At 38.4% G+C, this 13,018-nt stretch overlaps 2 protein-coding genes across 4 annotated transcripts; one reads left to right on the plus strand and one right to left on the minus strand.

Moving 5' to 3' along the window:
• Window positions 1–783: 783 nt before the first annotated feature.
• On the plus strand, window positions 784–2,780 carry LOC132616753 (squamosa promoter-binding protein 1-like). Its single transcript, XM_060331402.1, has 2 exons — window positions 784–1,254; window positions 2,348–2,780. Exons 1-2 carry the CDS (start codon window positions 881–883, stop codon window positions 2,547–2,549), a joined length of 576 nt encoding a protein of 191 aa, XP_060187385.1. The 5' UTR covers window positions 784–880; the 3' UTR covers window positions 2,550–2,780.
• A 12-nt stretch (window positions 2,781–2,792) lies between these two features.
• Window positions 2,793–12,263, minus strand: LOC132616752 (probable protein phosphatase 2C 39). 3 transcript variants are annotated; one of them, XM_060331401.1, is made up of 5 exons: window positions 12,242–12,263; window positions 10,594–10,836; window positions 10,217–10,493; window positions 3,541–3,695; window positions 2,793–3,214 (listed from the first exon to the last, which is right to left on the minus strand). In XM_060331401.1, exons 2-5 carry the CDS (start codon window positions 10,786–10,788, stop codon window positions 3,077–3,079), a joined length of 765 nt encoding a protein of 254 aa, XP_060187384.1. In that variant the 5' UTR covers window positions 10,789–10,836; window positions 12,242–12,263; the 3' UTR covers window positions 2,793–3,076. The 3 variants fall into 3 exon arrangements, with proteins under 3 accessions (XP_060187384.1, XP_060187382.1, XP_060187383.1); XM_060331399.1 differs by lacking the exon at window positions 12,242–12,263 and adding an exon at window positions 12,032–12,191; XM_060331400.1 differs by lacking the exon at window positions 12,242–12,263 and adding an exon at window positions 12,012–12,149.
• Window positions 12,264–13,018: the final 755 nt, after the last annotated feature.

Consider the following 13,018-nt stretch of genomic DNA (forward strand, 5'->3'; position numbering starts at 1 on the left):
TGGTTCTTTTATCTTTCCTCTAACTTTGGAACAGGCAACTCCTGCTAAGCACGCTTTCGAGGACCTCCCCCCCCCCCCCCCCCGCCCCCCCTGCTACTTCGATCATCGACTCTCTGTAGTACGTGTTGGATCCTAGTAATTAGTTACCCCACAAATGTTATAGTATTATTTTTGATTTATAATTTTGGTGTCCAATTCGGTTTAACGACTAATTTTATGGAATATCTATTACGTTTCACAAGTTTATGCTCCAAGACTTAGACAGACACAAAGAATATAGTATGGCCCTATTTACGAGAGATGATCAAACGAAAGTAAAGCTGGAGATTTGTAAATAAAGAAACACAAATAATCTCTGCATGATTTGTTTGCTTACATTTAAATTATAAACGGACACGAGAGATTATTTTCTCTATATATATGGACCATCTCCAAGAGAGAAAATAGGGAAAGGGCAGTTGTGGTCACTAGCTGAGGCAGAAATTCGAATAAGGGAATCTAAAAAAAAATAAAAAATTACTGTACTTGAAATTCAAACTTGCATACTAAAGCAATTTTTTTACCATCTTTTGAGACACCAATAAGAACTTCTCTAATATGAGAGTAATTCAAAATTTATGTGTATATACACCGAAATTTTTATTTTCCTTCTTTGTAAGTGTATGATAAGCTACTACAGTATAATTTTTTTTATTTTTTTTTATAACTAATGAGATTCAAGTGAACTCCTGGTTGTGGTTGTGGTTATAGTTGTGGTCCTCACAAGCTTTTTTCACCTTTTGTCCTAGCATGCCTAGCTAGGCTACATTCATTATGTATTCTTTAAGCAAACTTCATCTCTCTTCTTGGGCTATTGGAATCTTCATAATTCAAGGAAAATATGGCAACCCAAATCCATGGTAGGCCATTGAAGAACACAGCAATTGCCACAAAGGATTTGGTTGAAAAAGACACTGAATTTGAGGAGGAGGATGAAGCAGAGGGTGAAGATGAAAGTGTTCTAATTGGAGAGAGTAATCACTTGAAGAGAAAAAGATTGAATCTTGAAAAGAAGAAAGGATCAATTAGTGATGGTGGCATTGATGGAGGGGTGGTGATGCAAGTGCAACACAGTTGTCAGGTGGAGAAATGTGGGGTTGATTTGAGTGGTGCTAAGAAGTACTATAAAAGGCACAAAGTTTGTCAAGTTCATGCCAAAGCTCCTATTGTTCTGGTTGCTGGTTTAAGGCAGAGGTTCTGTCAACAATGCAGCAGGTACCTTCTTCAAAACTCTTATCTCAATTTTGTATTTCTAGCCAATTTGGAGTGCATTTTGCTATGTCTCATGCCATTTTCATTGCTTAATCTCTCAATAATGTTAGGTCTTAGCCATGTGCAAGAGAAAATTTCTAGTAGCTTATGAGTATAATAATGAAAGGGGGTTCAATAGTTTAAAACAAAATCACTCATGTATAGATAATTTGTCAATTCTATTGACACCAAGTAAACTTATAGTGTAGTGCCAGAAGGTGTTGGGGTCACATGTTCAAATTAGCTTTCTTTAATTCTTCCCCTTGTTAGAATTCAACAAGGAAATGTTTCAACGTAACCCCTAAAAATTTGAATAAAAGGAAATGATCCTGCAAAAATGTCTGGTTCTCTTTTGAGATTTTTTAGATCTGTTGAAAGGTTTAACATAAAACTAGATTTTAATGAGCCAGAAAGCCAGTTGACCTGAAATCTGGTTATCTTCATCCTCTGATACTAAGGTAAAATGCAAATTTGAAGCTCAGGGTTCAGTCTCCGATGTCCTCTGCTCGAGATAGTACACTATTAACCTTACAAACTAATTACTACTCAGAATCCTTATGAAATTCACACGCATACAGGAGGCAGGCAAACGTACAATCCGTGATCTGATATGCTTATTCATGTCTCAACTTTAAGTGATCTTCCCTATAGCATAGTATATTTTTCTGTAGCTACTCCTGTATCAGCATTTTGAAAGACTAGCTTTTTGCAACTTACCAATTACCACATAACACGTGGGATACACGAGCATGGACTGAGAATGAAACTTCACGTCAATGCAACTTACCAATTACCATAACATCGTTTCACATCTCAAAGTGCTCAACCTCTTGCTAACCGAATTTCTATTCAAAAACCTCCTCAGAAAAAAGGATTTCCCGCGGCACAGCAGCTTAGCATTTGAAGCTCAGCCAAACACTGCGTGAATAAGAGAAATGCTCAAACGAAAAATCACAACCCCCCCCCCCCCCCCCCCCCACACCAATATTACCAATTTGCTTGGAATTTTAAGCAAAATACCACTATAATTTCTGCTTGACTATTCATTATGTGACAGGTTCCATGAGCTCTCAGAATTTGATGGCACTAAAAGGAGTTGTCGCCGGCGTTTGGCTGGACATAATGAGCGGCGTCGCAAAACACCACTGGCCATTAAGCTGGAAGAAAACCAATGCAGGCAGATCAATGGGGAACCCAGGCCACAGATGGAGACCTTGTCCAGCAGAGATACCTCTTTCAACAATTATCACATCCACTAAGATGAATGCTTACTCTCTTCTGTCAAACCGTGGGATCTTTCTTATCCCTTTGTGTTGTTAATTTGTAGTCAGACCTAACGCTAGATGTATGTTCAGTTACTACTACAACTGCAGCTGTCACAAGAGCTCCTATCTTTGAGTTCTCATGGATGAATTCCAAATATGTATGGTACGATATCAGTGTATTACGCCTTCAATGCTTGTAATGGAACTTTCTTGCATGCATTGTCATACGAATAGTGCTAGTAGAACATGTATTCACTACTTTATTTGCAGGATTCAGATAATGTTAATACTACACCGGAGAAGCAAGATGATTGTAGCAACAACATTCCCTTTATTTGCAGTTTGCAAACAGACCTAGATGGTGGAACATAAATGTGTATTTAGTAACATAACCATTGACAAAAGCAAGAACTACATTTTAAACAAACTCTATGTCGCACAGACATCTACTTGGTTTTCAGCAATCCAAGTTTTAAGTTGCGCAGGTTTCTTCATTTCCCAAGAGTCCACACAAGCTAAACTTACTGGAATCTTACAACTATACAGGATATATCATCAGTACTTCCGTTTGCAAGGGCTTGTTCAATGAGGTGCTTTGCAGCTGACCTTGCATCCTTGATATTCTTTATGCACTCCGCAGCTTCCTCATTTGACAGTACCTGTCATTTCACTCACAAGTTAGAACAAGTTACACAAATAAAACTAGCAATCATGTCATGCGCGTCAGATTATAAAGGGACAGTAATAAAAATTATGCCCTGTTAATATTTGTCACAAAGATTGCATTCATAAGCTGTATTGCAATGGATCTCATTTATGAACAAGCCAACATATGTACTCCAGTCTTGGTAACTAACTTTTCTGAAGAGAATATTATATTTCTTCTGTCTAAGGCGACCTCCTATTTTGAACCTGTTCATATAGTTAAACAAGACGATCGGCCATAATTCACATAACGAGGGGTCTGGAAATGGAAGTAGCTAACCTTCCATACGCCATCACTGGCCAAGATGAGAAACTCCGTATTATCATCTATGAGCTCTACCACCACATCTGGCTCCGAACTAAGATGAACTTTCAAGCTCTTGTCACCAAATGCTCTTGCTACTGCTAACTGCCCATCAACCCGGGGAACATCACCTGAAGAGAGGAATGTTTAATGAAAAACAGAAAAACAAAAATTCAAGCACAATAGAAAAGAAGCACCGGCACTCATGCCCCTGCTTCCATCTCCACTTCTGGTTATCAAACGAGGACATGGTCCAGAACCACTTGCAAACTTTCAAATGTCAACCGGAAAAAACCTGTCATCCAAATACTAAATAGTTGAAATTTCTCAACAAAGTTCAAGGAAAGAAGTTCCACATGCTATTTGCCCTTTTTCCTAAGCAACCAACCCTGTATTTGCAAACATACTACGCCATTAACTCCTCTAAAATGACAGTATTATTGTATTAATATGTTCGAAACAACATTCACATTTGCATCACCAACTTAATGTCGATAAGATATTGGATTCAGCAGATCTCCACATTCTCTACATCCAAAGCTATTTGCAGAGCTTTCTAATCGAAGTAGTCTACAAACGTAACCCTTCGCCCAATAAGTACATAAGTAAGGTTTTTTCTCTCAGAAATGTTTCTCCCAGGCACATTTTTTGAGGAAATGTCTTAAAGACACTTTTAGACTCCCCCCTCCATCTCCAGTGATCCCTCTGATCACCGGAAACCTCTTCTCTCTCACCTCTCTCATCTTTTCTCTCTTTCTTCTCTTTCCTTTTCTTTTTATTCTCTCTTGATTGCTAACAATGGATGATACCATTTACTTTGCAATAGGTTACAAGTCTTATGATATCACAAAAACCACTGGTATGACAGGAGAATGGTACGACTGGACTGAAAGAAGCAGAAATGCTATAACAAGAACAACTTTCAACAAGAAGACTATGGAATGGATCACTATGACTCTGCGGGAAGCATCCAAGATGAAAGGGAATAGGGTGAGAAGATGGAAGAAAAAGGACAACTTCTCAGAAGTCTTTTGTGCTAGGAACTTCAACAAGTATGGGAGATATATCAGTCTGATTAATGTAAGGGAAAAAAGGAGGTCGGTCATAATTATTCCTGAATTGACATTTAATTCAGGTTGGGTATTCATTGCGGAGAAAGTCGACAGATTCATCTACAGTCACACAGACAGGAGAAAGATGGAAGAAAGCAGACTGGCTGATAGAAACATTCCTTATGCAGAAGTGATAAAGAGCAGTAAATGGACTAACAGGCAGGACAATGTCACAAAAGCAGATTCTACATTGAAGAAGGGAAAAAGAATTTGCATTAATGACAGCCCAACAAACCACAGTGTAACATTAAAGAGGAGCTTAGTAGGCCTATTCGAATTTAAAGCAGGTGATCCACCAACTTTATCAGAGATTAGAAGATGGGCTAGCAGCTTATGGAAGCAAAGCCATGGTTTGAATATATATGAAATGGGTAATGGGTCTTCTCTTCGAGTTTGCTTCAAGAGAGATTGCAGAGCAAGTTATTGTAGGAGAATGGGCTTGGAGAAATTTTAAGGTCAAGCTACAAGGGTGGAACCCAAGAATAGGTGCAGTGGAGAAAAATAATAGACCGAGCTCAATTTGGATCAGAATAGTAGGTTTACCCCTACATTTCTGGTCTCAGAAAGTATTTAGAACCATCGGCGATCACTGCGGAGGCTGGATGGAGACAGAAGAAGAAACACAGCCAAGGAATCACCTTAAATGGGCTCGGATAAAAGTCAAGGGTGATGGGTCTGACATTCCAAAGGAGATGAGTATTGAAGATGATGATTTTTGCTATACCATGCAGATTTGGACTGAAGCACCAGTAATGGTGATTACCGGAGCTGGAGGTTCAAATCATTTTGCACATCAGTCAAAAAATAAATATCCAGTGGATAAAGAGGTGGGTGACTGCACCTTTGAACAATTGACAGATGGAAGTGATGGGAGCCCATGTGAGAGCACAGGGGCACGTGAACAGAGAGAGAAAGCTGGCAAAAAGCAAGTGGGCCTGGGGTTTTTGGGTGCAGTCCCTTCACAGAAACCAAGCCCAAACTTTCTTGTAGGCCAATCATCCACAGCCTAAGCCAATGTTCCATTTAAACCAACAGGAAAGACATGTGAGAGGCATGAGGAAGCTGTTAAAGGATTAAAAGAGATCCAAACACTGGCCTCAAAATTTCTACTGGCTTTCAATGAATGGGAAAGCACTGCTGCTCCCAACTCTTTAACTGAAACTCAGTTGAGAGAGGAAAATAAGTCACATTCCATGGAATGGAGCAAAGAAGAGAGGAGAGAATTGATCCTGCTCCCTTACAAGAGAGTGAAGATGCCTCAGACAAAGGTGAGTGCCAAACAGAGGATTTCAACTTACAACTCCAACAAATTCATGATGTTGTACCTGTAGCAATGCAAGTTCCAAATTATCAGGAAAGTAATGAAATCAAAGCTACAAATTGGGTGAGAGGGGAAATTCTGGATATAAGCAGCAACTATGGAGTAACCATAGAAGGGCTGAGGGAGAAAACTCAAGCCTTGCACATGAAACTTGATGCAAGGAAGGCTGCAAGTGAAAAAGATCAAGAAAGGAGGAAGAAAATAATTGTCTCCCCAAAAAGCAGAGGAATAGGGAAAAATGAACTGAAAAACCTACAATTCAGCCTGAATGAAGAGGTAGAGGGAGTTAGAAGTAGAGGGAGAGTACTTGCCTTGTCTTTCAGATGAATGTCAAAATAATCACTTGGAATGTGAGGGGACTTAACAAGATATCCAACAGAAATCTTGTTAAGACTGCTATGCAAAAATAGAAGGCAGATGTTTATTGCTTTCAAGAAACAAAGGTGGAGGCTATTGCTAAACAAGTGCGGCCTTGCAGGTGGATGAAGTGTGGTTTCATTGAAGCTATTGGTAGTAGTGGTGGGATCCTGATTATGTGGGATAGCAGGGTTGGAGCGGGAAACATATAGAATCTGGGCAATACACTATTTCTTATAAATTTGAATCAGTCCAGAGTGCCTTCAGTTGGCACCTAACAGGGATTTATGCTCCACATACAAGAATGGAAAAACTGGAATGCTGGGAAGAAATTGCAGCTGTCAGAGAGTTTTGTGAAGGGCCTTGGGTAACCTGTGAAGACTTCAACACTGTCCGATTCATGGTGAAAAGAAGAGGCTGTAGCAGGATCACAAATGTGATGAATGATTTTTCCAGCTGGATAGAAGAACTGGTACTGCATGATCCCCACTTAAATAGTGGGAGCTTTACTTGGTTTAGGGGAATTAATCACCGCAGTGCAGCAAGAATAGACAGATTCCTATATTCTATGGAATGGGAGGAAAGCTTCAAGAACATCAGACAGAGAATTCTGCCTAGAATTGTATCTGACCACAGTCCCATTGTCCTTGAATGTGGGAACTGGGAACAGAAGAAAGCAAGTCTCAAGTTTGAAAACTGGTGGCTAAAGGTGGAGGAATTTAATGAGTTGATCCAGAACTGGTGGAATGATTTCCTGGTAGAAGGGTGCCCTGATTATATTTTTTGTTCAAAGTTAAAGATGCTCAAACAGAAACTCAAGGACTGGAGCAAAAAAAAACCTTTGGGGAACTCACAAACAGGAAGAATAGTCTTCTCAATGAACTATCCGAGATTGACTTGGCTCAGGACCAAAGAGAGTTGTCTGAAGATGAGATGATGATAAGGGCAACAGTTCTTGCTGAATTGGAAGAATTGGCTAAGAATGAGGAAAGCAGTTGGAGGCAGAAGTCTAGAATACAATGGCTAAAGCAGGGGGATAACAATACAAAGTTTTTTCAGAGAATAGCAACGGCTCACAGGAGATAAAATAACATAGACAGATTGGTGGTAAGGGGGGAGGAAATAACAGAACCAGCAGAAATCAAAATGGAAATGATAGAGTTCTACAAGAAACTTTATTCAGAAACTGAAGAATGGAGGCCATCTTTTGAACTTGTAGACTGCCCAAAGATTTCAACTGAAGAGAAAAACTGGCTCCAAAGGCCATTTACAGAAGCAGAAGTTTTGCAAATTGTAGACCACTGTGATGGTGACAAAGCACCTGGGCCTGATGGTTTCACTATGAGTTTCTTCAAAGCATGCTGTACAACAATAAAAGATGAACTGATGTTGACTATCCAAAACTTCCATCAGAATGAGTTTTTTGAGAAATCCCTTAATGCTACATTTTTAGCTCTTATCCCCAAGAAGCATGGAGCAAAGGAACTAAAAGATTTTAGACTTATTAGTCTGATTGGGGGGGTGTACAAAATAATCTCCAAGTTGCTTACTGAGAGGCTGAAAACAGTGATGGATAAATTGGTGGATGTCCACCAAATGGCTTTCTTGAAAGGAAGACAAATTTTGGATGCAGCTTTGCTAGCAAATGAGCTGATGGACTCTAGGGTGAGGCAGAATACTCCAGAAATTCTATGTAAACTGGATATAGAGAAGGCTTATGACCATGTAAACTGGAGATATCTCTTGAAGATTCTCAAGGATATGGGATTTGGCAACAAGTGGTTGAATTGGATTAAATTCTGCATATCCAATGTTAAATTTTCACTTACCATCAATGGAAATACTGAAGGATTTTTTAATTCTCAAAGAGGACTGAGACAGGGAGATCCTCTCTCCCCTTCCTCTTCATTTTAGCCATGGAGGGGCTCAATCACATGATCAAGAAAGCTAAGACAAATGGTTGGATGAAGGGTTTCAAGGCTCTAACAAATAGGGGTCATGCCATGGAAGTAACTCATCTGCTGTATGCAGATGATGCTCTGGTCTTTTGTGAAGGTATTACAAGTCAGGCATCTGAGGGTTATTCTTACCATTTTTGAAGGTATTTCTGGGCTGCATGTAAACTGGCACAAAAGCCATCTTTTTCCAGTGAATCAAGTTGGGAACCTACAGGAAATAGCTGAGAACATAGGCTGCCAAGTGGGATCTCTGCCCACAAAATACCTGGGCCTGCCCTTGGGTGCTAAAAACAAAGAATTGAAAATTTGGTGTGAGGTGCTGGAAAAATGTGAAAGGAAGCTGGCTAGATGGAAGAGCCAGTATCTATCTTTGGGGGGTAGAGGACACTGATAAAATCTGTGATGGATGATCTTCCTTCTTACATGATGAGCCTATTCCCAGTCCCAAAAAGCATTGAAAAGAAGTTTAACCAACTGAGAAGAAATTTCCTCTGGCATGGTTACAAAGAAAAGAAAGGTCATAATCTGGTGAATTGGGATCATGTGACTCTTAGTAAAACTCAAGGAGGTTTGGGGATAAAGAACTTAAGTATACAGAATAATTGTCTACTACTTAAGTGGCTATGGAGATTTTGCTTTGAAGATAGGGCCCTCTGGAAAAGATTCATTGCACAGAAATATGATCTTCTAAATCAGTGGACCACTTTAGAAGTTGATGGAACCTTTGGGTGTAGTGTTTGGAAGACAATTAGAAGGTTGTGGCCCTTGCTAAATAGTAAAATGCACATAAAAGTGAGGAATGGACTAAAAACATTTTTGGAATGAAAACTAGTCTAAAAGAGATGTTCCCAGACTTATACATCATAAGCCTTCAGAAAAATGTCACTGTCTTTCAATTGTGGAGCAATCAAGGGTGAAACTTGATTTTTAGAAGAGCCTTGAACGATTGGGAAATAGACAGAGTAACAAACTTGCTCCAGATTTTAGGTACCTTCCAAGGCACCTCAATTGGCCCTGATAGACCTATCTGGGAGTTGCATAACAAGGGAGATTTCACAGTAAAATCTTGTTATTGGAACATGAATAGAAATCAGTTAATACTAGCAGAAGGCCTTGGAAACTAATTTGGAAGGTCAAAGTTCCTCATAAAGTAGCCTGGTTTACATGGTTGGTAATCAGAAGAGCATGCCTAACTCATGAAGCTTTACAAAGAAGAGGTACTCAGATTTGCTCAAGGTGTTTTATGTGTGGACAAGAAACAGAGATCAATGGTCACCTGTTCCTACATTGCAAAACAGTTGTAAATCTGTGGAGCATGTTCTTATGTTTACTTGGAGTGAGTTGGGTTATGCCAAAGACCACTTTTGAACTTTTGAACAGCTGGAAAGGAATTGGAAAAAGAAGATCTAAGGAGAACTGGTGGGAGAATATACCAACATGCATCTGGTGGACACTATGGAAAGAACGGAATGCAAGATGTTTTCATGATAATGGCAGCAGCACTCAAAAGATCAAGATGAAGTGCCTTAGTTTACTTTATTTTTGGTGTAAACAGGATATGGTGGGGGAAGTAGAATCTTTAGTTGACTTTATAGGACATCTGTAAGCTCTAATTTTTTTGTTGTTTCAGGGTAGTCTCAGCCTACCAAGGGATGTAAGATTATACCTCATCACCATATGATGAGTTTTTTGTGTGAATACAAAGCTACCTTTTACTCAAAAAAAAGTACATAAATAAGTCTAGTAAAGGAAAAACTCATTGGAACACTAGGGGAGCTTCCCTCCCACCATTGATGCATAAATGAAGGTACCAAATTGGTAGTGATTGAATTTCTTGTATTTCCTCCGGACTCTACAATAAAATTACCAACTCAATAATAAAACTACGAATTATAGTTTCGCACCTGGAAAATTGGTCACAAAACCACCTCTATCCTCGATGATCTTCCTTTCTCTGTCAGCATCATGGTCAATGGACAGCTGCTTGGCTACTCCATTCTTGTAAATGACAGCACGAGAATCTCCGACATTAGCTACAACTAGTTTCTGACCATTAATCAATATGGCTGTAACCGCAGTGGACCCTCCTTTACCCAAATCAGCAGCCTTATCCAAGATAGTTGTATCTGTTATGCGGTATGCTCTCTTGATTGCAGACGCCGGTTCAGCCCAGAAGTTAGGCTACATAAAGCAACAGAAAATACGATGAGAAAAATCACATTTTCTCAAAGGAAAGTAATACATATAAATTGAAACAGAGGGAGTAACATGAAAGCATTACCTCGTTCAGAATAGTGTTAAACAGGTGAGATCGGAGGTAATCAGGAATCTCATGGCTTAAATGGCCATCAAATATTGCAAATAGTCCAAGCTCGTTATCGTCAACTTGCTTAAACTGTGCAAAAACATAGTCTTCCATGGCGTGATGCGATTTTCCCTCAACCATGTGATACCCATGGGTTATGTGCTTTGACATTTTGCTCTTTCCTCTTCCGGTATCAGATGAACTTAAACCGACCTTTTCCTGCAGAACGAAAGAACCGTGTCACAGCACTTATATGCATCAGGAAATTCACGATACAATTTGGAATAATACACCACAATGGCAACATTCTGCATAAGCTGAGATATACTGAATAGGCACAAACCACAATCGAACAATCATATATAGGCAATGCCACTTAGGTTAAAAGGCATAAAGCTTAAGATAGATGGTTTGATACAAGAGGAATAAGTTCTTAATGCAACTATTCAGTCCCCCTCTTTTACCAACAGCAATTATGCCTCAATCTCAAACAAGTTGGTCCGCTATATGAATCCACACGTTTTCATTTAAACTCATACCATATCATCAGCGGCGGAGCTAGAGGAGTGGAAGGGCTCATCCGATCCCCCTTAAAGTCATTTTTTTAAAATTATAAAGTAGATGATGAAACCTTTATTAAAATTCCTGCCTCCGCTGCTGCATATCATCATCATACTAAATACATAGTCCCCCTCTTTTATCATCAAAAAAAAGATTCTACCTACTTTGTCTAAGCCTTAAGTTCTCATTATGAGATTTATTAAACTCCCATACAATTCCATTTCATCATCATATATGGCTGAGCAGTGGGCATAAACTTCTTCTTTTTTTTTCTGAACAAAATAACACCACATAACTGCTCTATACAAGGATTTCCATCTAGAGAGGGATATTTCAAATTTCAAGAGGCAAATTGTGACACTTGCTAGCCAACTGTTCAACTGCTAAGCTATTTGATTTTTAAGGAAGCCACAGATCATTTCAGTTGTGTGACAATTTGTGAAATTTACCCTAAGTTTGGATCACCAAGTTCAAAACGCACACTTTGATGGCTAAATTTATAAGTTATTTTGAAGGGAACATCATAACAAACGCAAATTATCTAATAACTCTAATTTAACAAAATTAATCACCGAACATAACTAATCAATCAAGATTCCCTCTTTAATTTTACATAACTAAAACTAATGAAAAAAAATAAAAAGATTCTCTATACGGATCACATCAAGCTAGTAACCAAAAAAAAAATCAAGATCATAGCCATTCTGAGTAATATCAATATCCAAAAACGAAATTAACTCTGTTGCTTCACCCTTAGGCTTTAAAAATACAACTGAATTAATTAAGATCGAGAGTAATATAGATATATCAGGGTATTAATTATGTTTAAGTACCTTAAATTAGATAAAAGTACCTTAATTTTGTGCATGATGTCTGTCATGGTGCAAAATTACGCTGAATAAATACGTATAGTATTATAGCAATGGAGTAGAAAAGGTGGAATACGTAAGAGGAGAAAGAAAAAACACTGAAGACAAAAAGTATAGAAGAAGAAGATTAAAAAAGGAAAGTGACAAGTGTAGAGGAGAAAAAGGATGACAAGGTTCCTATGATTGACACGTACTTGTTTCTACAGTCACATTGGCTACAATTTTGCTGACTGTTCTCCATCCTTTGCTTTCTTTCTTCCAATTAGCTTTATCTGTTCGGGGAAAAAATGATAGTCATCTGTTATTGGTTGGAATTGTCGGTTACGGATATCAGCTTGTTACAATCGTATTCTGGTGTATTAGTCTGACAAATACAATATTTAGATAGATTATATTATTTTTAATCATTTTTTAATATCGTCAATAATAACCATATCCTCAACGTAATTTCATAAATGGGGTCTGGAAAGATTAGAGTGGAGAAAAGAACACACAGTGGCCTTTCAACCCGAAGTAATTTCACGTTTGGGCCTAATACCGCAAACTAGCCTTTCGGCCCAAAGTAATCCCACGCGCTAGCCAGTCCAACAGCCCAAACACTTTTTAAAAAAAAAAAAAAAATCAAACTTTAGTCGCCAAAAAGATAAAAAGAGTCGCCACTAAAGGGCTTGCTATAGAAAAATCAGACTGTATCATTCTTGTATAGAAAGTGTATATAAACTGTATCATTCTTGTATAGAAAGTGTATCATACGTATAAAAAATGTATCATACATATACAGTAGTGATACATATTCTATACAACATTGATTATATCCCAAAACATGTATAATATGTGTATAATCAACGTATGCTTACAAACTATACACATATTATACATGTTTTGGGATATTTCTTGAAGGCTCAATCGACATATAAATATACACATATTATATATGTTTTGGGATATTTCTTGAAAGCTCAATCGCTGTA

Source organism: Lycium barbarum, chromosome 11, assembly GCF_019175385.1.
Source record: "Lycium barbarum isolate Lr01 chromosome 11, ASM1917538v2, whole genome shotgun sequence".
NCBI classification, from domain to species: domain Eukaryota; kingdom Viridiplantae; phylum Streptophyta; class Magnoliopsida; order Solanales; family Solanaceae; genus Lycium; species Lycium barbarum.